At 45.9% G+C, this 25,631-nt stretch overlaps 1 protein-coding gene across 3 annotated transcripts in view; it reads right to left on the reverse strand.

Moving 5' to 3' along the window:
• Window positions 1-7,251: 7,251 nt before the first annotated feature.
• The window catches only part of LOC135400539 (uncharacterized), a 28,467-nt gene continuing 10,087 nt past the window's right edge, over window positions 7,252-25,631 (reverse strand). For all 3 annotated transcript variants that reach the window (XR_010424619.1, XM_064632374.1, XM_064632379.1), the window contains exons 2-4: window positions 12,778-12,860; window positions 10,736-10,819; window positions 7,252-7,487 (exon numbers count right to left, since the gene is read on the reverse strand). Coding sequence is in view for 2 of the 3 variants with exons in the window: in XM_064632374.1 (XP_064488444.1) it covers window positions 7,345-7,487; window positions 10,736-10,819; window positions 12,778-12,860 (310 nt within the window). In the remaining variant the exon portion in view is untranslated. The remainder of the gene's footprint in view (window positions 7,488-10,735; window positions 10,820-12,777; window positions 12,861-25,631) is intronic.

Consider the following 25,631-nt stretch of genomic DNA (forward strand, 5'->3'; position numbering starts at 1 on the left):
ATGTTGTGCACGACAGTGGGCGAAAATATGGGGGTTATTTTTCGCTTTTCGGTCCCTTTAAAGCCTTAGGTGTTGTTCTGAACCAATTTATTTTGAGATACTAACGTGGATATCACCTGCGGCAAAGTGGCAAAACTATGTGGCACCATTGTGAAGTATCGTTATATACTTCCGAAATCAGTAAAAGTATTATGCTTATCTATCAATATCACACTCTACTCTCTGCTACTGCAATCTAGTGTTTTGTTACCATGTCAGAGAATTTGCAGGTTTGACTGAGCAACGTTTCGATCGCGTCAAAAATACATGCAGAAGATGACGTTTCTTCGGCTTCACACTTCGCATGCTGATAGTCGTTTGCCTGAAATTTTATCGATATATTTTTCATACGGTATCATTTTGTTTAAAAACGGCAGAAGCCAAGCAGATTCTCACCTCATGCATTTCCTGTAGCAAACACTCCAACAAAACCGCCATATTTTTCTCTGTCTGGTTCACGTTCGCACTTCCATGGTTCACATGAATTGTAAGGCAAGGTTACCACAATTTCTACTCGCTGAGGGCAAGGCTACCAATTTTGATTCTTCTTAACTGGTTAACACTTCCACTTCTCAAAATGCTCTCCAGGCTTTAAATACTAGAGGCATAGTTGCATCATTTCTACCAAATTATTCGTTTCTAGGTTGGAAACTGTCGGTTCCTCGTGCCGGGGCGCTTGCCCAAATTTTTACTCCTGTGGGCAAGGAAGCAACTTCCATGCCTCGTAACCCGTAATTGCTTACGTTTATCAAAATGCTCTCCGGGATATAAATACTAGGGCTATACCTGCATCATTATACTAAATTATTCTTTTCTAGGTAGAAAACTGTTGGTTCCCTGCGCTTGCGCGGTAGACGAGGACACCAACTTTCATGCCCCTTAACTCATGAACGCTTTCGCTTACCAAAATGCTCTCCAGGTGTTAAATACAAGAGGCATAGTTGCATCATGCTACCAAATTATTGGTTTCTAGGTGGAAAACTGTCAGTTTCTCGTGCCGGCGCGCTTGCCCAAATTTTTACTCCCGTGGGCAAGGCGAGCAACTTTCATGCCTCCTAACTCGTAATCACTTACGTTTATCAAAATACTTTCCGGGTTATAAATACTAGAGGTATAGTTGCATCACTCTACCAGAGTATTCTTTTCTAGGTAGAAAATTGTCGGCTCCCTGAGCTCGCGCGTTTCCACTCATTTTCCCATTGAGCGTCCGTGGAACCAAGGAAATTATGCGTAGACTGTGCAAACTTCGTGAAAATATTCCTTTTTTATAACATATTCCAGATACCCCAGAGAGCATTGCAATTTATATAAGAAAAATTAAGTTATTCAAGAAAAAGCGTTCAAAATGTATCGCGCCTACGGGCTGTGTAGGGGTAGGTTTCATCCAACACACGCGTGTATTAGGTGAAGCACGCTTTACGTTTTGTCCCTAATTCTTGGGAATCTGGCTCGAGAGGAATCCAAAAAGCACCGAGCGATGGAAAGAGCTGCGGGGGCGCCGAAGAAGACTAACGGCGGAGGCAAATTCGACTGCCAGAGCGCACGGCTCAGACACGACTGAGCCCGCCCCATTCTTTTTTTTTTTTTTTTTCAGCCCTAAAAATTTGCTGTACGGCTTCTTCATTAGTTTATTTCACCATTATACATTCCCTGTGATTTGCTCTTCATCAAACTCGTCAGTTAGCTGACGGTTAGCTCATAGTTAGCTCATGTAATGTGAGCCACATCTTGCGGAGCAAATTCGTCGTCTTCCTCCTATGTGGATCATCCTCTCTGCCAGATGCATTTCAATTACCTAGAGTCACTAAATAAGTTTACGTCACGAGACAACTGAGATCACCGTCTGTGCATGTGTGTGGGCGCGCCCTTGTTTAGGAAGCTTGTACTAGAGTCACTAAATAAGCTACGCTTCAATAACGCTTCAATACGCTAAATAAGCGTAGCTTATTTAGTGACTCTACAATTGCCAAATATGGAAACATGTAAATATGAACGGATAATTCCTCGTCGCATAGTACAACCTGCCACGCACAATTCGCACCAATAAAATAAAAATGAAGTAAAGAAAACACTCTAGCGAAGGGGTACTTCCTGAGCCCAAGTTTGAAGGAGCGACAGGCGCTGGCCTCTGATGTCCTAAATATAGTCCATATTTCATTTCATTTCATTTTATTTAACCTTAAAGGCCCTGGTGCAGGGCATTACAAAAGATGCGGGGTACAATACTTACAAAATAAACAAAAGAGAGAGACACTTTGATGAACAGTACAACATGGGTAGAAATACATCACTTATGTCACAGTTGCTTCGCGGCGCTAACACGGAATTCGCACATCACTTATGAAGGACCAATTATTTTAAGGAGGAGCTAAGTACATGTTACATTTTCGTGTGAAATCGTTTGCGTCCCGGGTGCACGTGATATCGCACGGTAAGCTATTCCACAACGTGATCATGCGTTGGTGCGGTGAACGTAGGAATCTGTTAATGGAGCAAAAACAGGTGGAGCAAAAACTTTACATGATTGAGTGTGACGCAGGGTTTGACGGCCTGGTGTGGAACAGTACAGTGTACGATGGGATGTAGTAGGTGAGTAGACAAGCTTGTGAAAGAATGACATGCGGGCAACCTTTCTGCGAGCGTCGAGATTAGAGAGATGAAGTTCCTGTTTTAGTTGAGTTATGCTGCAGTAAGGCGAGTATTCCCTTGCGATGAAGCGAGCGGCTTTGTTTTGTACAGACTCAAGTTTATCAATTATGTACCTGGACGCGAGCATAAGGTCTACAATGTCTTATAAATAACTAAATTAACTAACTAACTAACTACAATAACTAAAATACTTCAGCATCAAAACAAATTGAATATTTTGTACTTCGCGCTGCTTCCCTCGCATGCGTCTTCTACCTTCTTCGTCGTCTTCTTCCCCCGTTGCAGGAAACGCGACAGAGCAATAAGCGATGCAGATGCGGATTCGGATGTCTTACGAATACTAAATGCGTAGCATTTCTTTAACGCAATTTTGGGGCTTCGGTGTCACTGCTCCACTTCGTTTGTTTCTTTATCGTGGCGTCGGTTCAGTAGGGAAATTTTGAAAGATTGGAAGGATTTGAAGAAATTGAGCAGATTTGGTGGTCTTTGCGATAACGGTCCCGAAAATATCATACGCAAAGCACCTGCTTTTTCTTTGAACTGGCTGACATCACGTTGCTGATCTTGTTTTTGACAGCTTCCTTTATACTGTAGTATTGGTTTCGTAGAACGCTTCCGAGGTGCTAAAACTCGCTAATGTGTGCTTCTTTTTGATTCCGTGTTAGCGCCACGAAGCAACCATGGGTATGAGCGGCGTACAGACCTGAACAGGTGGCGAAAGCACAGCAGGAAGGAGTGGGGGACAGGGAGGCGTTTGTATGGGTTTTGTTTTTTTGCAGTAGCTTCCAGGAGGGGCTCACCTCACTTTAGTGAGATTAGGTCAGTTTGGGTTTCGGCCGAGTTCAAGGGAAACTGTGCCGACATTTTCTGGAAAGTCTGCCGGAAAACCCAGGGAAGACCTTAGAGAGCACAGCCGGTGGTAGGATTCGAACCCACCACCTCCTAATCATCCCGACGACTTCGGCAACCACCAACGAGTGGACGCTTTTACCCACTCGGCCATGCCGTTGGTTGCTCAGTGTCTGCACAGCCCGTCTCACGTGATGTCTTCCACGTCTTCTGGCAACACGAACGCTGCGCAGTTACAGCATAGGCGTTGTGCTGCGGAGCGTTCGCGTAAGTATAGATATCGCAGTTGTGGCGGAGATGCTGCCGCGGGAGATGCAGACGCGGTGACCGAAAATGAGGGACGTATGCGGTGCGGCGTGCGACCATAATTCCAGGAAGCGTCGTGCGTCAAAGCGTGCCGCCATTACACTCCGTCAGATGTTCAGAAATGCGCACCAAAGAGTGAACGCATTTGCAGGCAAAACCCTTGTTTTTGCACGAGGCCCATGACAACCTATGGTCGGTGCGCCGCACGCAAATCATGTACCGTCACAGCGCTGGGACCGCCGTTCGTCGGCTACAATGCTATCGTATTTCGTTCGCATTTGGCAGTGCGCCAAAGAGTACAGTGATATTTTTTCGCTTCTTCGATCTGTCTATTTCTGTCATGTGATTGAGGCGTCGAAACGAAAGGCGTGAGGCTAATTGGAGTGCACTGTCCTATGATGTAACCAACGCTTCAACTCTCGATGCTTTTCTGTCGGCCATTGTCCCGTTGAAGTTATAATTCTTGACTATTGTATTGGATGATTGTATTTGATATGATTGTATTGATGATTGTAATTGATGAAACCGTAATGCTTCTATTTTAACTCTGCAGCCTATCATATAACGCAGTTCTTTTTCTCAGTGTCGTATGTTTCTACTTTTCTTTGACTTTATGCAGTTGGTATCCCTGTATGTTTGACATTTCGCAACCCTTTCCTGTTGCGATTGTATCTCATTACGGCCGAAGTCTCATTACGGCCGATAATCTTTTAATCCCCAAGTGTCTCATTACGGCCAAAGTGTCAATACGGCCGAAGGTAGTCGTTTCATCGCGGCCAAAAGTCAAAATGTGTATTGTAACGTGCATTAATAAGCAATGTTGCAGCCAGGTATGGATATACATTCCGGAGGGTATAAGCCATGCAGTGTGCCCTTAGGGCCCTTATCATATATACGAGGGGTGTTCAAGTCAAACCGGGACTTTTCATTTTTCGCAAAAGCAGAACGAACTTACAGGCGAGAAATTAGTTTTATGTTTCAACGTAACTCTGCACTAATGCACTTGTCCCAGCGTTTCACGAGGGCTTGGACGCCAGCAGCGATTCCTTACCGGCGCGTAGCAGCCATGATCGGACCGCATTCTTGACCTCGTCGTCGCAGCTGAAGTGGCAGCCCCCAAGAACGCCTCCCTGATTGTGTCTTATCGAGTATACGCCTGTTCGCTAACGACTGTGTCATCTACAGATCAATTCGCTCATCGCAAGATAAACATCTTCTACAACGTGACCTATAGGCTCTGGAAACTTGGTGTGATAAGTGGCTTCTTTCGTTCAACATATCTAAATGCTGCTACACCCCTTTTTCTCGCACTACGGCAACATTCAACCATTCCTACACCCTATGCGACTCCGCGATTCCTATTAATAATCAGTACAAATATCTTGGAGTCGTTATTTCTTCTGACCTCACATGGAATGCTCACGTTTCCTCTATTATCAGCAATGCTTCTCGTACCATTGGTTTCCTTCGCCGTAATTTGAAGCTTGCTTCCCCTGAAGTTCGCCATATCGCATACACTACTTTTGTTCGTCCGAAACTGGAATATGCCTCAGCAATATGGGATCCCCCGCAACAATACCTGACACACCGTATCGAATCCACCCAGAACGCTGTAGTCCTGGTCATTGTTTCTGATTACTCATATTCATCAAGTGTCACAAGCATGAAATCATCATTAGGTATTCCATCTCTGCAACATCGTACGTTCATTGCGAGACTATGCTTATTCCACAGGTTCTATCACAATACTTCTCATTGTAGACATGGCATAACACCAGCGCGAACAGTTTTTCCACTTATTGACCATCCACACAAAGTAGAAAGACAACTGTGCCGTACGTCTCCGCTCCATGAACTCATTTTTTCCTCAAACGGCCATTTTGTGGAATAGCCTCCATCATCACATAGTCGAACTTACTGACCCTCATCAATTTCGCACCGCAGTATCTAATCATTTATCTGTTTCTTAGCCTTAGCCTCTCTTTTTAGCCGTGTATTGACAATTGAATTTGTATTTTACCTACCAGCCCCTATGTGCCACCCCCCATGTAATGCGCTCTAAGGGCCTTTGGAGGTATGTGAATAAATAAATAAATAAACTGTAACTCGCGACGTACTCGCTGGAGGATTGTGGGACTTTCGGCAATCACCTTCTGGAAACTTTTTCCACGATTTAGGAAGGCTTTGAATAATATTTAATTGAGGAAATTACTTTTTTAATTGAACTTCGAAAATTGCCAAGCGAACCTCATTTTTTTTACAGAAATATGAAGTCCTCCACGGATAACCACAGTCCCAACGAAAACTACGCAGAGTATCACAACAGAAATAGTCGGGAAAAATTAGTAAAAATTCCGCATTACCCACGCCTGCTTGATTGTCGCAAAGAAGAGCACAAGGAGGCTGCGGTGAAAGGAGGAAGTGTTCCAGCCTCTTGTTTTACCTTTCTTCCCCCTCCCCCTTTGACCTTGATGCTGGTGACAACCGTCCTATCACAAAGAAGGCAAAACAAATAAAGGCGGGGACACTTTCTCTTTCCAACGCACATTTCCCGTGCGCTTCTTTGCGACAAGCAAGCCGGGCTAAACCGGAGTTTTCACTATTTTTTCGACTATTTCTGTTGCGATACTGTGCATAGTTTTTTGGGGGGGACTGCGGTTATCCGTGGAGGGATTTATGTTTCTGTAAAAAAAGTGAGGCTCGCCTTGCAAGGTTCAAAGTTTAATTGGAAAAATAAATTTCCCGCAATTAAAAATTGTCCAAAGCCTTCCTCAATGGCGGCAAAACATTCCAGAAGGTAATTGCCGAAAGTCCCGCAATCCTCCCATGAGTACGTCCCCAGTCAGAATTTTTTATCACCTTAGGTGAAACACCCTGTATACATGACTCTTCCCTTTTGTGCCTGACCTGCATTTCAGGAGAAATTAAAATAAATAAATACAAAAATACAAAAAATACTATAACATGCAATGTACAGTTCCAGTTCATCATTGTTCATATCTGCGTTTGTGAATGGCTTTTGGTGTGCTGTTGTTTGTTAACCGGAATGTCGTCGTGAAAATAATAATAACAATAATGTCGGCATAGTGTAAAGGTAGCACTCTTGACCGTCAATCAGACAAGTATGGGTTCCATTCTCGCCAAACGGCACTCTCTGAACTGCCGTTCCTCATATCAGTATCATATCACTATCCCTCATATCAATATTAAAAAAAATAAAGGTCAACATTGAACGAATGATGTACCACGAAAGAGAGAACGTTGGAGCACCATGATGAGACGAGCATCGGTGTAGCCTCTCCATGATACGACACACCATCTTTCCCACAATGAAGAATACTGGTTCCCGGTATCATGCAGTAATAAGTAACTAAGATTGTCATTAACGACACAGCAAGTTCTAACCGCTCACGCCTTAGTGCTGTTTTTTATTGCATCTGGAATTCTCTGAAATGTTTCTGTAATCGATTATAATTGTTTCATTCTGTATATGATTTTAGCCTAGCTGTCAGCAGAGAGACGAGCACAGCGAGCAGGGTCATACGTTGATATCTTCTTCGGTCCGCAGAAGAGGTCGTAGACAAACTCGCAGCAGGTGTCCACGGGGGCTTCCAGGTTATTCACAAACACGAAACACCCAGTGCCTGTGAGGACAACGCATACCGTTGTAAGAAAGTTGCCACTATTACTTTGCAAATCTTATTGTTTAGATGAATAAATTGAACTAAATTGTCCCCCCTGTGTGTGGATGTTTTTCAATTCCATGTTAACGCCGCGAAGCGCCTGTGGCTAGGAGCGACGTACAGACGTGGACAGATGGAGAGAGGAGAGAAGGAAGGAGTCGGGGACAGTGGGGTTTAGTATGCGTCCTGGGCCGACTTCGGGGTAACAGTGCCGACATTCGTCTGGAAAGTCTGCTGGAAGACCCAGCGAAAATCCCAGGCAGCACAGCCGCTGCGGGGATTCGACCCCGAGTCACCTCCCAGTCTTGGCGGTGTGTGGATGTATTAAGTAAATTGTTTCTTCTGTTCGCACTTTCGACATGATTCGTGGAATAATTCTCGATATCATGCTCATAATGTCCACAAGGTATGCTCGTATATCGCGGCATGCTGGACGATGAAAACGTCTAAAACGTTTTCTATGATCTTCAGTTCACGCACCTGAGACCAACAATGGGAGAATACTGGGATATTCCTAGGATTTTCGGCAAGGGGGGGGGGGGGTGACACCCATTTCGGGAATGGGCACTGTACACTGCTTTATGATGATTATTTATTTATTTTTTGTCATCTCCACATCGTTAAGATGAAGATTTATTGAATCGAAACTGGATTTTTGGGGGGGTTGCAAGGTTTTGGGTGGCACGAGTGGCACTACACTGGGCCGCAAGCTTGAATTGTTTCTAAATGCGACATGCGCCGTGTACGCGTGCGTGTATACGTTGCAGTTGGCTTTTTACTACTTCGTTGGTTGACTCCTGACAACAAGTTACAAGTACCCACAGCTAAGATTCATTGCCTTGCTTGGTTCGTCCTTCTTGCAACAAGTATCCACTACATGTACGATTGGACGTAGGGTACATAGGTAGAGAAGTTGCACAAACCGAGCAATTTTTAGTTCTTTTTCATACAGACAAGGCAGGAATGGCTTTTATCGAGTATCTCTCAAGCGAGAATGATAATGGAGCTGCGGAAGTCGTTTTCGGGATGCTATGCAGCTATACTTCGAATTACTTGTAGATTTTGCATGTTTGTCTGTTATGACTTTATATTCTCGATCAATATTATTTAAATAGCAGACGTATTCATTTGTAGCCGGAATTCGGGGACCTTTTCTTCATGACCCTTCTTTTGAAACAATCAGGTAGACGTGCTGTACCGATTACTAGTGACTTATGTGTTGACTTACTAATTAAATTACTTTATGTAGACACAGACCTCTTGTGCCTTTTCACCTAACTTCATTGCCGCACTAAGAGCACAATATTTCAACTTGTGGCAATACGGAATATATGCCATTATTTGCGCTTATTGCACTTAAAGCGCGTGTTGTTGCCTCCATTTCTTACATCAGCCTCTGATAAGATCATTGGTTGTCATGTACTATCGTTCCAAATAATACGTGAAAGACATCTGCTTACAGACTGACTAGTTTGGCTTTGTTGAAATCTAAACACTCAAAGCACACGGAACTATACTGACTTGTTCATGTGTCTCACATCATGTATGTGACTCAACTGACTAGTTTGATTGTGTTGAAATCTGAGCTAAATACATAATGCACACAAAAGCTATATTCACTTGTACGTGTATCTGATCTGACCGTCTATCATGTACCTGACTCAACTAAAAGTCTGAAACTAACGCGCTTACAGCGAACACATTTTAGTGCAGAGAGCCTATGCTCACAGTAACATTTCTGCTACATTGCTAATAGAAAAAGCTGGCTCTCGGTGCCCTTTTAAGAGATCGCGCAATTGAAAATAGCCGCTCCACATCTCCTCAGTCCCCATCTCAAAAATTTTTCGTCACCTCACCTCAATCTCAATTTCGGAAATCTTTCCTCACTCAGCTCACCTCAAAGTCCTTGTCAAAAAAATTTCCTCACCTCACCTCAACCTCCTTCTCGAAAATTTTCCTCACCTCACCCCACCTCAACCTGCCTCTCGAAACATTTTCTTCACCTCACCTCACCTCAATCTCTCTTGATAATTTTTCCTCACCTCACCTCAATTTCCCTTTTAGGAATTTTTCCTCACCTCACCTCAATGTGCGTGAGGTGAGGGTGATGTGAGGGTGAGGGCGCCTCACCCTCATTTGCCCTCGTGAGGGTGCCCACCTCTGCTCCCCAGACACAGAAAATGTTGCATTCTATTGTAGTTCACTCAGCTGCCTTACATTTACACGAGATAAACTACAGGATGTCCCAGCTAACTGTGAACATATTTCTTAAAAATGTATATAACACTTTTTCCAAGATGAAATCAATTGCAATATAGCATATGCTGAAGGGCACTCCCTAGGAGGGCATTAGCAAAGTCCAAAGGCAATGTCTTAATTAACCTTCATTAATTAACTTTTTAATTATAAAAGCTACAAAGTTGTCCCAATGAGAACATCTGTTCCTTTCGGTCACCTGATATCGTAGCCGTTTTCAGAACAAAAATCCGTTCGATAGATCGCCCGCAAACAATTCGTGAAGGAACGCCATTTTTTTATTTATTTTGTTCATTGCGCCTCTTAGAAAACGCGTCTTTCCTTCACCCACAATGTGAGAGGGAGAAAGAGCACACTATCGCCTCTCGCGTCCTGGAAAAAGATTAAAAGGAAACAGAAAATGCAACCCGAGATAAAGCCAGTTCCGATAGAGTCACCCGATACATTTGTTTTTGTCTTGTTTCCGCAAGTTAAAGCTCATCTTCGACGCATGAGGCGGCACTGTACTAGTTTCCCCTCTCACGTTGGGGATGAAGGAAATACGCGTCTGCGAAGATGCGCAATGAACAAAATAAAGAAAAAATGGCGTTCCTTCACTAATTTTTTGCGGGCGATCTATCGAACAGATTTTTGTTCTGAAAACGGCTACGATATCAGGTGACCGAAAGGAACAGATGTTCTCATTGGGACAACTTTGTAGCTTTTATAATTAAAAAGTTATTTAATGAAAGTTAATTAAGAGATTGCCTTTGGATTTTGCTAATGCCCTCCTAGGGAGTGCCCTTCAGCATATGCTATATTGCAATTGATTTCATCTTGGAAAAAGTGTTATATATATTTTTAAAAAATATGTTCACAGTTACCTGGGACACCCTGTATATAGCAGGCAGACAAACAGCTTGGTAACAACAACGTCTCCATCACTACCACCAAATGAACTGTCAATGTCTCACCGTTCAGCTGAGGAGCTTGAACCACTGCACATTTCCCGCAAATGATGAACAACGCCCCGTAAAACACGTAACTGTGGTCGGTGTCTGTAAAAACAAGAAGATAAGATCCACAAATCTCCCCCCTTATCTGGTGGAGAACAACGCACAGTCGAGCCAGCTCGCAATCCAGGAAACCGGTTTTGCATGGAGGTGACTCAACATGGACGGCGAGTTCTTGGAAGGAGAAACCAAGTGACTCGATCGGCCCAATCGCGAACACCGAACGGCGGCTCCGGCGCGGAAAAGGAATGCGATACTCTGTGCCCATATTTAGTGACTGTAGTTTCGACCAGCAACCGGCAGAACCAGCATATTACCTGACAAGTCGACGAAATACCGTCTGGATAGCAACCCTAGTAACAAATGGCGACGGGAGAACTTCCGACTTGTCTCAGCATTAAGTCACTCTGTCTCCTTAGCATTGTTTCCTTCACGCAGAAAGTAAATGGCTTTCACGAGAACAGGTCCTTAGAGAGCGTTTGCACCACGTCGTCTGTTATATGCTTCGATGTAAAGCACGTACGATAAGCTTTCAAGAGGAAGAAAGTTAGACGAAGCAAATAAGTAAGCTAGGCTGAATCAGGCAGTGGAAAACATCGGAGTGGAGAGTTTTGGCAGGCGCACATGCGGGGATTTAGTGGTGCGATGTTCCGGTAGTACGAAACATTATATATATATATGTATATATAAAGAGGGAAAAAAAGGCATCAAAGAAACAAATAAATGACACTAGACGTGTTTGAAATTCAAAATTACAGATTAAGACAAGATGGCTTCTATGGCTGTACGCAGAGAAACAGATACTCATGGAACGCTGCGACAGCACCAGAGGACACGTGTTTCCTCGTGTTTGCGGCTCGTCAGCTCTGGGTACCTGCGCATCGTTCGCGATTGGCAAACCAGGGGTCGCTCAGCGAGCGATATACACCTGGGAGGGTGACAGAGCACTCCTCAATGCCACAGTGCAAGCCAGTGAATTATAAGGAGGGAAAAAAGCCATTAAAGAAAGAAATAAATGACACTAGACGTGTTTGAAATTCAAAATTACAGATTAAGATGGCTTCTATGGCTGCACGCAGAGAAACAGATACTCATGGAACGATGCGACAGCACGCTGAGCGACCCCTGGTTTGCCAATCCCGAACGATACGCAGGTATCCAGAGCTGACGAGCCGCAAACACGGCGAAACACGTGTTCTCTGGTGCTGTCGCATCGTTCCATGAGTATCTGTTTCTCTGCGTGCAGCCATAGAAGCCATCTTAATCTGTAATTTTGAATTTCAAACACGTCTAGTGTAATTTGTTAGTTTCTTTAATGGCTTTTTCCCCCTCTTTATAATACACTGGCTTGCACTGTGGCATTGAGGAGTGCTCAGTCACCCTCCCAGGTGTGTATCGCTCGCTGAGCGACCCCTGGTTTGCCAATCCCGAACGATGTGCAGGTAAAAAACTATGAAAAAGCAGGGCTCTCAACATGATCGCAAGATCGAATGCGCGCCATTTTCATTTCCTCGTCATTGTGTCACAAAAATTTCACAGCTGTCTTGTAAACATATTGCAACTAGTAGCCACGGAACGGTGCGCAGACACACACAACGAAAACTTATTACCGCGAAAACTAAGTGCAAAAGTCAGCAAAGTATCCCGGGAACAGCTCGAAAAATTGCGTCTAAATTTCGGTCGTCGAAATGCATTAAATCAGTCTCCATTTACACAATCGCTCACGAAATTCGAGGAATTAAGCATGGGAACGGTGTACGTATAGCCTGTGCTTCGTGCGTGATTGGTTTCCGGTTATTATGACAGTGTTTCGCCACGTAAATATCTGTTGTTATCCATTCAAGGCCGCACGTGGCGATGACAGTGCAGGTCGAAAGGAACAGAGGCCACAAAGAGGCTTATACAACTGAGTTTTCGCTAGTCTCCAATGAAGTTATTTGTTGCGTCAGGACAACGACTGGCCATGAAAGGTGTAAGTTATGGTGTACAGGCTTGATACCTACCATTACCAGATGGATGTTGGACCTTGTTCCTGACGGTGTAACACGGTGATGAGGCTGCACGGATGGTTACGTCTTTCACGATGCTGGAATCACAAACAAGTGTTAGTTGGCGAACAACAGCTGACCACTTGCAACTAGTTCATCGGACAAATGTTTTCCACGTATAAAATGGTTTGATGGAATTTGCAGAAACTCTATAGGGTTATCGTGTGCGTGGAGGTCCGCATATCTGAACTTTCGGTATGTGAGGAAATAATTTATGCCGGTGCCCAATTCTCTGCGCGTGTGTCCAAGCAGACTTGTACCTCAGTGCAGGTGCACGTGGGTGCACTTGACTTGTACTCGTTACATTTGAAGCGTACGTCGGATACGCTAGCTACAGTTTCCCTCTGACGGACGTTCGACTGGTAGGGTCGACGCAACGTCTACCTCGGATGAAATCGCAACGTCTGCCTCTGTTCGTGCCAGCGCACATTATGTGGCCACGTCTTCATGGGAAGTTTCATGTGGTGACACCCGTCAATTTGGTCCCATGCAACTACCACCCACGTGAGAACTGGTAACCAAGCATGTTTGCCTACCGTAAGGGATTCCTCTGGGACACCGGGCCTTCTTCGTGATCTTTCGTGTTTTGTTTGTTCCAGTGTGTTTTTCAGATACTCCTTAACGCTCGCATGGCATGCTTTGCATCATGTTCGGGCGCGGGAGTATGTTGTAAAAAGGACGAAGATCATCGCCCATGTCTCACGCGCGCATCTACCATTCAGTCCTGTATTGTTCTACCATCGGTCCATTAAACCCTGCACCTCTCAGACTCCGGTTTGCTATACTTCTCAACACTTTATTCTGCTCGTACATCACGATGGCACCTCGCCTCGGGCCGCCGATTATCCGATATCCGTCTCAAGACGGTGCAGTTTGCACCATTTTCCTGAGATGTGGCGCCCTCTCGAATGTCGTCTGCCACTGGGGGATATGTTTATTGGAAAGAGAAAAGGCGGGGTCCCATAGCATCGATTTGAGCAGCAGCAGCAGAGCAACAGCAGCGGAGCAGCAGAGCTGCAGCTACGCGAGCGGTCCCATAGCACTGGGCGAGAGCAGCAGCGCTGCCGAGCTGCAGAAATTCCCTGCTGCTCCCGTACCCGAATTTTTGGTTGCTGTGCAGTACTGTTGCTGTGCAGCCTGAGCAGCCGGTCTCGCAAGCCAATCAGGAGGTTCGTTGGTGTTGTTTTCATTCGATGGTGTTTAGGGTTAGCAAGGTGGTGACGGCTGAAGGTTTCTGTCTGGTTGTTTTGTGATTTGTTCCTGAAGACCTTAACACGCTTGTGATTACCAGTGGTTAGGAGTGAGTGTTCAACCACCGGTACCGCATGAAGTGCGCTTTCAGGGCCTAATTCAGTTCATTTATTTTACTGTTTGCAGATAATAATGGCTGCGTTCCAGAACTCACTCGGGTCGACCCGAGAGTAGGGAGTAGCTACTCTCCGCGTTCCAAAACCTACTCGATGACGTCGCGACCCCCGTTCCAAAAGCGGGTTGCCTGCTACCCGAGGTCGACTCGCTCTACCCCCTATCAGACGGGAGTAGGTAAGGGTAGTGACGTCAGAGCTGTCGTCTGCATTGAAATCTACGGTCGTCTGCTTTTGCTGCTGCTTGTCTCGGCAGCATCATAAAGGATGCAGGGAAGTTCCAGTGCCGATTTTGCGACATGATGTTCTCTTCAGTGCAACATGCACGGAACCATACATACAACACACATCAGATCGTTGCATGTGAGGGTCGAAACCTGTTTCTATGCGTTTTAGAGCTAGCTGCGGACGAGAAGAGCGCTACCCTTTCTCGGAACGTGCGGTAAATACCCCTAATTCGTGGCGTGAATGCTTTACGAACCCACGCAGGTGTCCCCATGGCAAAGTCAACAGCGTCACACTAAAGCGAAGCAGCGGACAGCGGTTCTTATGTCGCGGGGCCCAAATGTCAATGTCGTCTGCTGTCGCCAAGTTGAGAATCGTACTCGCGCCCGTTCCACGCGTTCCACAACCTACCCGAGGGTTACCCTACCCCCATCGTCACGTGGTACAACTCTGTCACGTGACCAACTCCTACTCGAGGGTTAGTTGTGGAACGCACCCAAAGTGTTCGACAAAACGTGCGTGAAACACATGTTAAGCCAGAGTTGCAGATAACATGTTCGCTTGTTTTCTGGTAAGTACTGGATAACCCGTGAACTGATATCGTACAGGAAAATTACTTCCATGTCCATCCTGCGTGAAAACCATACCAACCACATTTTCTGTGGGGATCGACTTGCGAGCTAGGTTGTTGTAAATGAAACTGACCCTTGAAAAGGGTTCCATAGAGATAGACAACGTTCAGGCTACAAAAAGGTTCGGTAGAGATAGACAATGAACTCGTTACCTTCTGAAAACAGGCAGAAACTAGTGATGAATAGCAGAACAGGGCTTTGTTTTCGTTAGACAGCTTTATTTCACTAAGAGCAACGTACGCATTTGACAGTCACAATAAATGAAAATATCGAATACCAGTAACGAGGCGGTATTTATACGACAAAATCCCGTAGAAGAGTCTCCGTACAACCGCAGCAGAGGCTGTTCTGCACAGCAGTGAGAAAGGACGAGCCTACGTTGAATGTCAAGAGACTTGCTACATATCAACGAAGGGTCAATTAGGTAATATGAGGCTCAGACCACCACCGCAATCATTTCACAGTTCACTTGGGAGCTACAGATCCATAATATATCCCACACACTTCAGCCTTTCGCCTAGAATTGCATTCCTACGTGTGTGTACTAAAAGCTTTGCTTTGCTACTGCGTACGCCTTCGGAATGTTCGCAACGTAAACAATGCCGTAGTTGCCAACACGTTTTGTACCTCCTACGCCGCTGCTGCGGCTAATTCAAAACGAAGCTATGGGACGCCTCTAGCAGCAGAGCCGCGGCAGCAGAAAACTGCTCTGCTGCCATGTTGCCGTGTTGCTGCTGCTGCGCCGCTGCTGCTTTGCTGATGCTGCGCTATGAAACCCGGCCCAAAGAGACGGGTTGTGTTCGTTTATTCAACTCGCGCTAGCCGCGAGTCGTGACGTATGAGACGTCATCGACTCCACCGACTCGCATCGAGATGAGAGTCGCTGGGATGCAACTCTCGAGCACCTCTAGTGTTGATTCCTCGAATTTTAGGACGGGAGTCACTGCCAGGGCGATGACATCACGAGAGCCGCACCAGGGCATTTTCGCCCAGCAAGAGTCTACTCTCTCGGCTCTCCAGTTGCTCGAGTCCAATAAACCAACACAACCATGGCGTGCTACTGGCTGAAAATAAATGCGTGCGTGTGAGGAAACGCCGCGGTTTAGTTTTCGTGCCTTTCATTCCAGCGTCCAGCGTGCTTTCGTTTTCGGGCCTGGTTTCTGCTCCTTCTGTCTGTACGAAGTGTGAGTGTCCGTTTGATGCATGCAACATGACTCTAGAGCCCCCCGTGCCATTCCATGCCAAATCAATGAGCTGTGCACCACTGGTTTGAGGAGGAGGAGGAAGAAGATTCTTGCGCTTCGTGAGCGTTGATGTTGATGTTGACGAAGAAAAATACTAAGGAGCGTAGTGCAGCCGGTCTGCATTAAAGGTGTTCGTTATCGTTCCTGGGTTCTTTCCCTACATTTTTGATGCCGAAACCCCGGAAGCGTAGCCACACTCTCACATTGGGGGTGAAGGAAAGACGCGTCTCCGAAGATACGCAATGAACAAAATAAAGAAAAAAATGGTGTTCCTTCACGAATTTTTTGCGAACGATCTACCGAACGGATTTTTGTTCTAAAAACGGCTACGATATCAGGCCACCGAAAGGAACAGATGTTCTCATTGGAAGATCTTCGCAGCTTTTATAATTCAAAAGTTAATTAACGATTTTTAGGTAATTAGTCATTTGACAGTTGAGCAATATATGGCCAAGAACGTCCGCCGGCCCAGAGATGATAACAGCATATCTCTAGCCCTTATAGTTTTTTTTAATGAAAAATCTGTCTCGAAAAAAAAAACACCCTGTATACATGGTATACGCATATACATGAGTATGCAAGGTACATGGTATATAGTAGCGTTAGCGTAGTAATGGTTCCGGCTGTTTTCAGCCAGAACCACGCCGCGCATGCACTGTGCATTCGGAGGAAAACCAACGGGGGGTCACTGCGAGAGCTTCGCGGCCGCGCCAAGTGTGTCGCCACGGTAGTATCGATTGGGATGCCATCACTTCGCAAGACTTCTTCATCACGAAAACAAACCCCGACTTAATAGATGTACTTCTTCTACAAAAACTGGACAAAGTGCGAGCCTACGTTTCTTTGAGTAAACTCGTTCTCTTCGATTTACAATGCGCGTGTCAAGTGGTCACATTCCCTCGACCGCCAGCAAGCAATCTGAAACATTGGGCGCGAGCGAGCGCGAGCTTTGAACCATTGACCGTTGGAGTGGCAGCAGCGGAACGTGGAAGCTAGTGCGTTAGTGTGTGCTTTGTATCAACCTGTATTTTTGAAAGTAAGCAACCGTAGAAATATTATGCGTTATGGTGAATGTGTCTGGCCGGGTGCGTGAACTGTTGTACGATTTGTATTGCACAGATGTGATAGACACCAGTTCCGGATACACGGGTATACGCCAAGAAAAAGCGCACTGGTAAGAATAAGAATACTTGTATCTCTGCGAAGGTAGTTAGGACGTGCAGAAACCGGAATTGCAGTATTCACATTTTATCGACTACTCTCAGCTCCTCCGAGGTGCAGAACACCGAAATTGCTTTCCCGGAAGCGTTGTCTACGTATGGAAATTCACATTGACATGCCAAGGAACCTGGCAAATATATAAAGACCCCCTGAAAGCCAAGCTTCATGATACTGGAAAGCAAGTCATAAAGCATGCCTCCTCCAGAAGAGGCTTGTTGCGTAGAAATCCTGTGATGTGTTTGTTAGCTATGTAATTATACTTTTTTGCAACGCTTGTGCAGCGATTTCGAGAAAAGTAGTGACATCATATTTGCATATCTATGAATAAGCTTGATGAATCAGTATTTCCGTTCCAATATCTGTGTGTGTCACTTTCTGACGTCCGCCTCGTAAACCAGTAGAATAATTAATGAAAGGTACAGAACTGCAGCTGACCGCAGAGCGCTCCGCCATGTTGGGTAAGCATGAAAAACAGCGTCCTCAGACGAATGCGCATGCGCAGAATTGGTGTTGCAACCACTGGGGTCGTATTTGCTGCTGCCCGAAAAACGTCCCCATTGGAGTCTATGGGAATGTCCCCCCGTTGGAAAAACTGTCCTGGAATGGTAATGAACCCGTTAGCTTGCATCAGTTCGCACGTACGCACCATCACATCGCGTCCCAAAATCAGTCCCTGACGCGGCCAAGCTTACAAGGCATTCGAGGTACTCCTTTGTCGTGCACAACAACCACTTCTCCATTGCTGCAGTCATGTTTCGGGTTGATGTGTAGAAAGATGCCCGGAGCGAAGTTGCAGGAGGTACCCCTTGCGCCAGCTCGACTAGAATTGCAGACGCATCCGCTCTTGAGACTTGAAGTACCGTCACAATTCGCGTTTTGCGCGACCTGTAGGTGGCGCATCTTAACTCGAACATGGCGGACGTATCCAGGTTGTCACTTAGTTTCGATTTTGAGATTTCTGAACTGCAATGTTGATTTTCGATGCGTTGAAGGCGAACGAGTATTAAACGCTGCTCATATACTTCTGGCAGGCGTAACCGAGTTGTCCAAAGAGAAGGCTATAGTTGTCGCGTATTATTTGCGAAGTTCCGGCGTGTTTGATCAACCACACTTCGTGAAGGTGAATTTCACGTTTACCGGTTGCGAGGCCGAAATAGCAAGCAGCGAGTGTCCTGTGCTGCAGGAATGTCAGAGACATGCAAGCACAGGATATCTGTGCTGATGCTCTCTTACAGATAAGATCTATGTGTGTAGCGCGTGTACGAATGTAGTTTAGAATGTACAGGGTAATGTTGCCACATCCGTGTGTCACTGGTTGCATGTTTTTGGGAAACCTTAACGAAACGTCGCATTTTTTCTGCGTTCCTTCCCAAGTGATTTGACGCGCTGATTCAAATGCACAGTTACAAAACTGACTTGGTATACGTTTTCGCGCTATTCCTTGCGCTTTATTGCACATATAATGGCTACTCAAGTTTGAAAAATATTGTTCTGTTTTGCCTAGACTAGGTTTTTGCTTCCCTTCCTGACGTGAGTTGCACAGAAGTGTGCTTCAAAAAAAAAGAAAAAAGAAAGAGAACGTTCATCAAATATGTAGGCAGTACCGCTCCAAGAGCTCTGTCACACACACATAAGCATTGCTGATGTAACAGGTTTGCTGATTTTGCGTCGCTCAATCCATCTCTTCCGAGGATGCGTCAAAGTAGGCGGTATTCCATGTGTGGAAAGATGAAAACGTGGAAAGACAAACTGCTGTCCCCTCGGCGCGCATAGTCGCATTGTGGCACAGAACAAACGTCGTTTGGTTTGGTTTGCGGGTCGTTGTCTGCACTGTTTCCTTCATCCATGATTTCCACAGCAAAAGACAGGTGCAGCTGAGCGACCCATGCGAAAAGCAGCAAGTTCTCCGCAAGTGAACGCGGTGTCGGCCGTGTGTACCTGAATCGGCTAGTCCCGAGTTTCACCGCTGTGCGGCGTCGATTTGGCGAAAAACGCGAATTCCGCAGCGTTTTGTGGTGTGGTAGTACCGGTAGAGCTGGGAGGAACTGCCGATCTCTTTCCCACGAGGAAATGTGAAGGCGTCAGATGATCGAGATCAGATACTTCTGAGGAGACATATGTTAAAGGACGACTATTAATGACGGATTCCACCTCCCATAGTGTGGTTGCCAGACCCTGGAAGTTGAGTCGCCGTCTTCCTAAACATCTCTTCAGGGCGTCCTTCACTCAGCCAATTATCCTTTCACACCATCCGCCCCACCAGGGTGCCCATTCTATGGTGAAACGCCAGCGAATGCGGTGGTGAGCGGCGAAGTTATGAATGTCAGGTGAGGATGACATGGAGAAAAGGCGGGAGACTTGGTGGAAGTTATGGGCATTGTCGGGCATGACGACACGAGGAAGCCTCGCCTTGCGACGAACAAACAACAACAACTTTATTGTGAGATGATGGACGGGGAGTTTCAATGACGAATCTACGGAACGCGCTAAAAACACTGCTGGGTTGGCATCGCCGATACAAGTTCCAGCTAGATGGACTGCACGTGTTACGCCGCAGGTAGACATGGGTTCCATGTCTACCAGCCACAGGCCGGGTTCATGGTGTGCAACGTGTAGAGACCCGGCAAAATAAACTCCCACGACGCCAAAGGGGTTGGTTTGAGTAATCCTTTCTCAAGTGCAGCATTCCTGGACACCCCCTCTGAAACCCGGCTTGACCTGATAGCAGAGGACTACGCAAGGAAGCTAAGTTTACAGGGTGATGCGTCAGTACGTGAGGAGGAACAGATTTGGGCAGGGAGAGGAGGACATATGTTAGGTGAACAATTTCCTTCTCGCGCCCCGACCTGATAACAAAACCGATACGATAACACGCCCGGAAACTTTCGCGTAAGATAAAGAATAAGACGTGATCTATAACTGAAAACGAGCATGAGACTTTCCAGATATCGGGAGACTGCCGGATGAAATTGGCTGATTGGCGCCTGTAATAGCCTTCTGGACGACAAATTGACTAAATGCGAGTTCTTAGGGTGCAGCAAAGGCAACAGCTACTTTCCGCAGGCGATATACAGACTAAGTAATTACACGATGATACCGTCAATATCAAGTTAGTGTCAAGAGTTATTACGAGCTAAAATAGAGGAAATTGACAATTTGGCGCCAGTGAGGGCCACTTGGGCGACGATTTGACAAACTGTGAAGAAGTATATAGATTGGGCTTGATGGTGTAAATCCACTAGCGACCAAAGAACAAGCACGAAACAACAACAGAGCGACTTGTCTGTGATCTTGTCTCCTGTTTGTTCTTTGGTCACTTGAAAATGAACGATTTGACCAAGCGCTACCTCGCAGGCTGTAGCAAAGGAAACAAGGCAAGGTATGGGCCCCGGACTCATAGCTATTAAGCACGGATATACAGACAACGTAATTAAATGATGACATCTTCGATATCACGTTTATATCAATAGTTATTACGAAATGAAATGGAAGATGTGGACAATTTGGCGTCTGCGAGTGCTATCTTGGCAATGATTTGATCAAACGCGACTTCGTTGAACCAGAAATTTTGGCGCAGAAGTAAATACATTCAGAATCGAAGGCGTGTATATTCCGAAATCCTTGCAGTGGCTAGGAATACAGAAGGTCGCCGACATACGAGCGGTGAAGAAGTAGAGAACACTGAGTGAATTTTATTTTACTGTAATTACAATACTGTTTACCCATACTTGTGGGTATAGTCGCAGGTGGATAGGTCACAGGGCAATTTACAACAACACAAGGACAGACAATTACAACAGATGTTGCAATTTCTAACTTAAAGCCCCATGTCAGATTTTGCCTTCCGAATGTAGCAAAATTTGATTTGCTGAAGTGTGGGAAAGGAAAATCAGTGACACACCCAAAAGAACATGAAAATGAGCTTTTTTTTGTGGCAGTTCATTTTGAAACGCGTTCGATGGTGTGTTATCGCATCTCTGAATGACAATGGACGTCTGCCGCTCCCCGCCTGGAAAGGAAACATTTCCGTGACGTGATCCAGCAGGTGAAAGTATTTCTACCGAGGCGACATTCGTCCCTTACAGCTACAAATGTAGAGTGCATCGGATGCACCGTACGAAGCTCGTTGTCTTCATTTTTTTTAATTATTATTGCGTGTTAGCGCCGCGAAGTAACTGTGGCTATGAGCGGCGTACAGACGTAGACACATGTCTGTTGTATTCAGTAGTATAGTTATGCGTGAAAAATATAAGGTGCTCCAAAACTAAATTGTATAGCAATCAGCGAGTTTAGATAAGGTTCAAGCGAAACAACAATAACGCGGTTTGATTGTGCGACCTCTTCCTTCAATTCCAGCCTATAACAACTTGATATCCAATGTTTGTTGTAGATTTCCAATAACCATTTGTATGGATCCCTGGTATGAAGACTGGCATCGGATCGAGCATAGGGTAGTAGAGACTGGAACAGGGCAGAATACCGCCTGTGGCGATTCGACATCAGACCTCGGCAAAAAAACTGTGAGTGCGATAAATCGCGATATCCACAATCACCGAAGCGAAGAATCTGACGTGATTGTAATCATTTTGACAAGGGACTAGCGATTATCTTAAACACGGTCGATGGAACATGAATGAGATGGGAAATTTTTATGGTTGCGCCCAGCTGTCATCTTATCTAGCTGGCCCGAGTATTGCGATCACACTGTGGCGCCCCACGGCGGTGCGAAAAAGCAATCTCAATACAACCGGACTACGTGATGGCGCGCTTCATGTAATGATTTCGTGAGCGCGCTAGAGCCCTGCACGGGCCGACTTTTCCGGGCCCGACCCGGCCCGGGCGCATCGAAAAATGGCCCGGCCCGACCCGGGCCCGAACCGTCCTATTTTTATGCGGCCCGACCCGACCCGGCCCGGAATCTAAGCAAATAGAGCCCTGCCCGGCCCGGCCCGGTGACCCGGCGAGTAGATCCCGGCATAGTATTTCCAGCCGCGACGTACGCGTTTCTGGCGATTATCAAACAAATTTATCAGTAAATTTATAAGGAGAGAAGACAAACATACAAGTGATGGCGGTTTAACACCATAACCGCACCAGACCAAATTAAATCCAGAACGTACGCGGGCATGGGCGTTATTGTTACACTGTCAAAATTTTGCGGAGGTAGAGGATGCTGTAAACTCCTTCTCCCAGTCCATAACCCTCTCACCAAGCTTTGCCAAGTGATTGTGCAATACGTGAGGAGTGACGAGCAATGTAAAGTGGCTTTCAAAATGTTCTAGAGGGTCGAATCATATGCCTAATGCAGTATCCCTTGCTTGTCTTTGCAAAATATGCACAGGAATGACGCAAGCGCATGATGATATGAACGAATGCATCTCCATTGTGTGGAATTAGCTGCGTGGCCCGGCCGGGCCTGACTCTCGGAAACATATTTGTCGGCCCGGGCCCAGCCCGGCCCGCGGTGGTGGCGTATTTTAACGGCCCGGGCCCGGCCCGGCCTTCGGTGCTAGCGTATTTTGTCGGCCCGGGCTCGGCCCGGCCCGGAGCACACAGCCAATAACAAGCCCGGCTCGGCCCGCGGGCCGGGTCGGGGGCCCGGGCCCGTGCAGGGCTCTAGAGTGCGCCATCACAAGCTGCGATGCTTTGAAGGCCGGTGCTCTTTGCTTGAAACTGAAACAGCTCGGGCTTACTTCTCTTTGCTTCTTTTTCTTTCTTTTTATTTATTTATTTATTTTATTTTATTTTTTTGTGAGGCATGGTCGATTCTTCTGTATTGTATCCCGTATCGATGCCGATGCGCATTTGTTGTACTGCGGGTACAATTGGTTCTTCGTTAGATCTACATTGTTATATATCCTCACGTTTTTATTATAAGGGCTTCCACCAAGGGTGCTAGACTGGTCAAAGCAGAACTAAGTTCAAAAGATGACGTAGCGCGGGGAGGAGTTTTGAACTTCCGAAGTTCAAGTAAAATGTTTCCCTTTCCCGGCATCTGAAGTTGGGTCTATGATATGATATGGGTCAGTGCCTGATCCATATCAGTGTGTGCGCGACCCGCCCACTGGCACGAGCGTGATAGAATGAAAAACTAGAAAGCGCGCCGCTTCTCTCCGCTCCGGTGAAGAGTGAAATACAGAGCAATACATCCTTGAAGGACTTAAGGTCAAATCACACATTGTCAAATTCCAAGCAGCAAAATGTACTGAAAGTCGAGTGCAATAGGGGTGGACGGGTAGGTGGAAGGCCTTGAACAAACTCGTGAAACTAAAGAACACTGATAAGACACATACCATCCACCCCTGTTGCACCCGGCTTTCAGTACATTGTGCTGCTTGGGATATGTTTGGGCTGTGCGAGCATTAGAATATTTTGGATCCCGAGGCGCATAACTGCTCCGAATCGAATACGGAATTATATGTTCAATTTTGAATCGAATCAATATTTCTTCCAAACTGAATACATACCGGAACAGCATGACTCGAGGCCTGATCCCATGGCATCACAAAACACCCGCGCTACTAGGTAATGATAAGAAGGAAACGGAAAACTGTTGTACGATTCACGGAAATTGGCGGCCGTGCAGTCGTCCGTCAAGTTATGCAAATGCAAAAAGAATAAAGGTCGAAAAGACGAAGCACCCGGTGACACGGCTTTTCTTGTAACCTCCTCACTGTTTCTTCAGATAGTTGCGTCGTTTCAACCTTGCTGCCGCTATCAGCAGAAGCATGGACGAGGGAACTGAAGGGGAGACTCGTTTCTTTCCGCAGTATTCTACATTACGTAATGAAGTATTAACGCGGTCGAGATTTTGCGCAAAGAAAATTTTCCCCAGCTATTTTTATTGTAGTAAGGTAATGTGTTTTGTGTTGAAAGTGGTTGAGAAAACGAAACGAAACAAGAAAATACGCAAAGAAAGACAACAACAAACAAACGAAAAAAAAGTTTGAGTTTGAGTTTGAAAAACAAGTTGTGCTGACTTGGCACAGAGATCTATTCAGAATATTTCTCGCGACTGAAAATCGAACAAGTGCGCGCAAGTCACCCCAAAAGTTTGTCGATGACAAGCGCCAGTGACACCCCGAAGTAGAATTTTACGCCTCTGTTTTATGCCACATTACATGACACACTCGCTGTATCAGCATGTGTGCTATACGTGTATTCTGGATCAGTGAACACAACAACGCTTCGGTTGAAAACTATTTGTTTCCTATTTCCTTTTTTTTTATGTATCAGCTGGCTTCTAATTCAAAATGACCCTGTGTAAATTTAAGCACATATAAACAGACTAGTGCCCGCACCGCGACGACACAACCACTTCATGGTAAAAGGGACAGAAAAATCGCGTGTCCGAAAAACCCTGGGTCCGTGCGCTTGCAAGCGCTGATTTCGAGGTGCTGCTCCGCTGCATAGAAGAACACCATCGCTTTCCAACGCCCTGCACATGCAGTGTTCATGACTGTTGTGTGCATTTTATATTTAGGATGCATCTCTCAATCAGACGGAAAGCTGTTGTCCTCCTCCGCGTCTCAATGAAAAGTCTAAGTTTTGTACAGCAAGAAAACCACGTGAAAACAAGAGGATATCACGGAACCTGCGGCCATGGGAGGTACAGTGTCATACGTGGAGAACACAACAATCTTGTGCGCAGTAATATCATTATCCGTGATGAGAAGCGCATCTTGCGTGAATCCTACAATCTCAGAACAGAACTTCACCGCATAGCACGTTATCCGCAAACCATTGACACGAATGATAGGATTACCCCTTCCGATTCGAAGAGCGAGGGGGCGGATAGCAATTTGGACATAGGATAATTGCTATAAAAATGCCTATGTCTCCCTCTCTCTTCATATCGGAAGCGATCAGCATACAATTCGTGTCTGCAGTCGGCGCACAACATGCTATGCGGTAAAGTTCTGTTCTGAGAGTGTAGGCTCTGCGCAGATGGCCACACAGCGAACGAACAGCGTTCTTCGACAGTCGGTAACACTGTCAAAACTCCTCGTTTGGCATTTCAAACGATACTCATGATAAGTGTGGAGTCAGAGGCGCAGTAGTAAAGGCACGGTAATAAAAGCGGCCGCAACTCTTTCGAACAAACTTCGAAGTTCGCCACTATC

Source organism: Ornithodoros turicata, chromosome 1 (assembly GCF_037126465.1).
Source record: "Ornithodoros turicata isolate Travis chromosome 1, ASM3712646v1, whole genome shotgun sequence".
NCBI lineage: Eukaryota > Metazoa > Arthropoda > Arachnida > Ixodida > Argasidae > Ornithodoros > Ornithodoros turicata.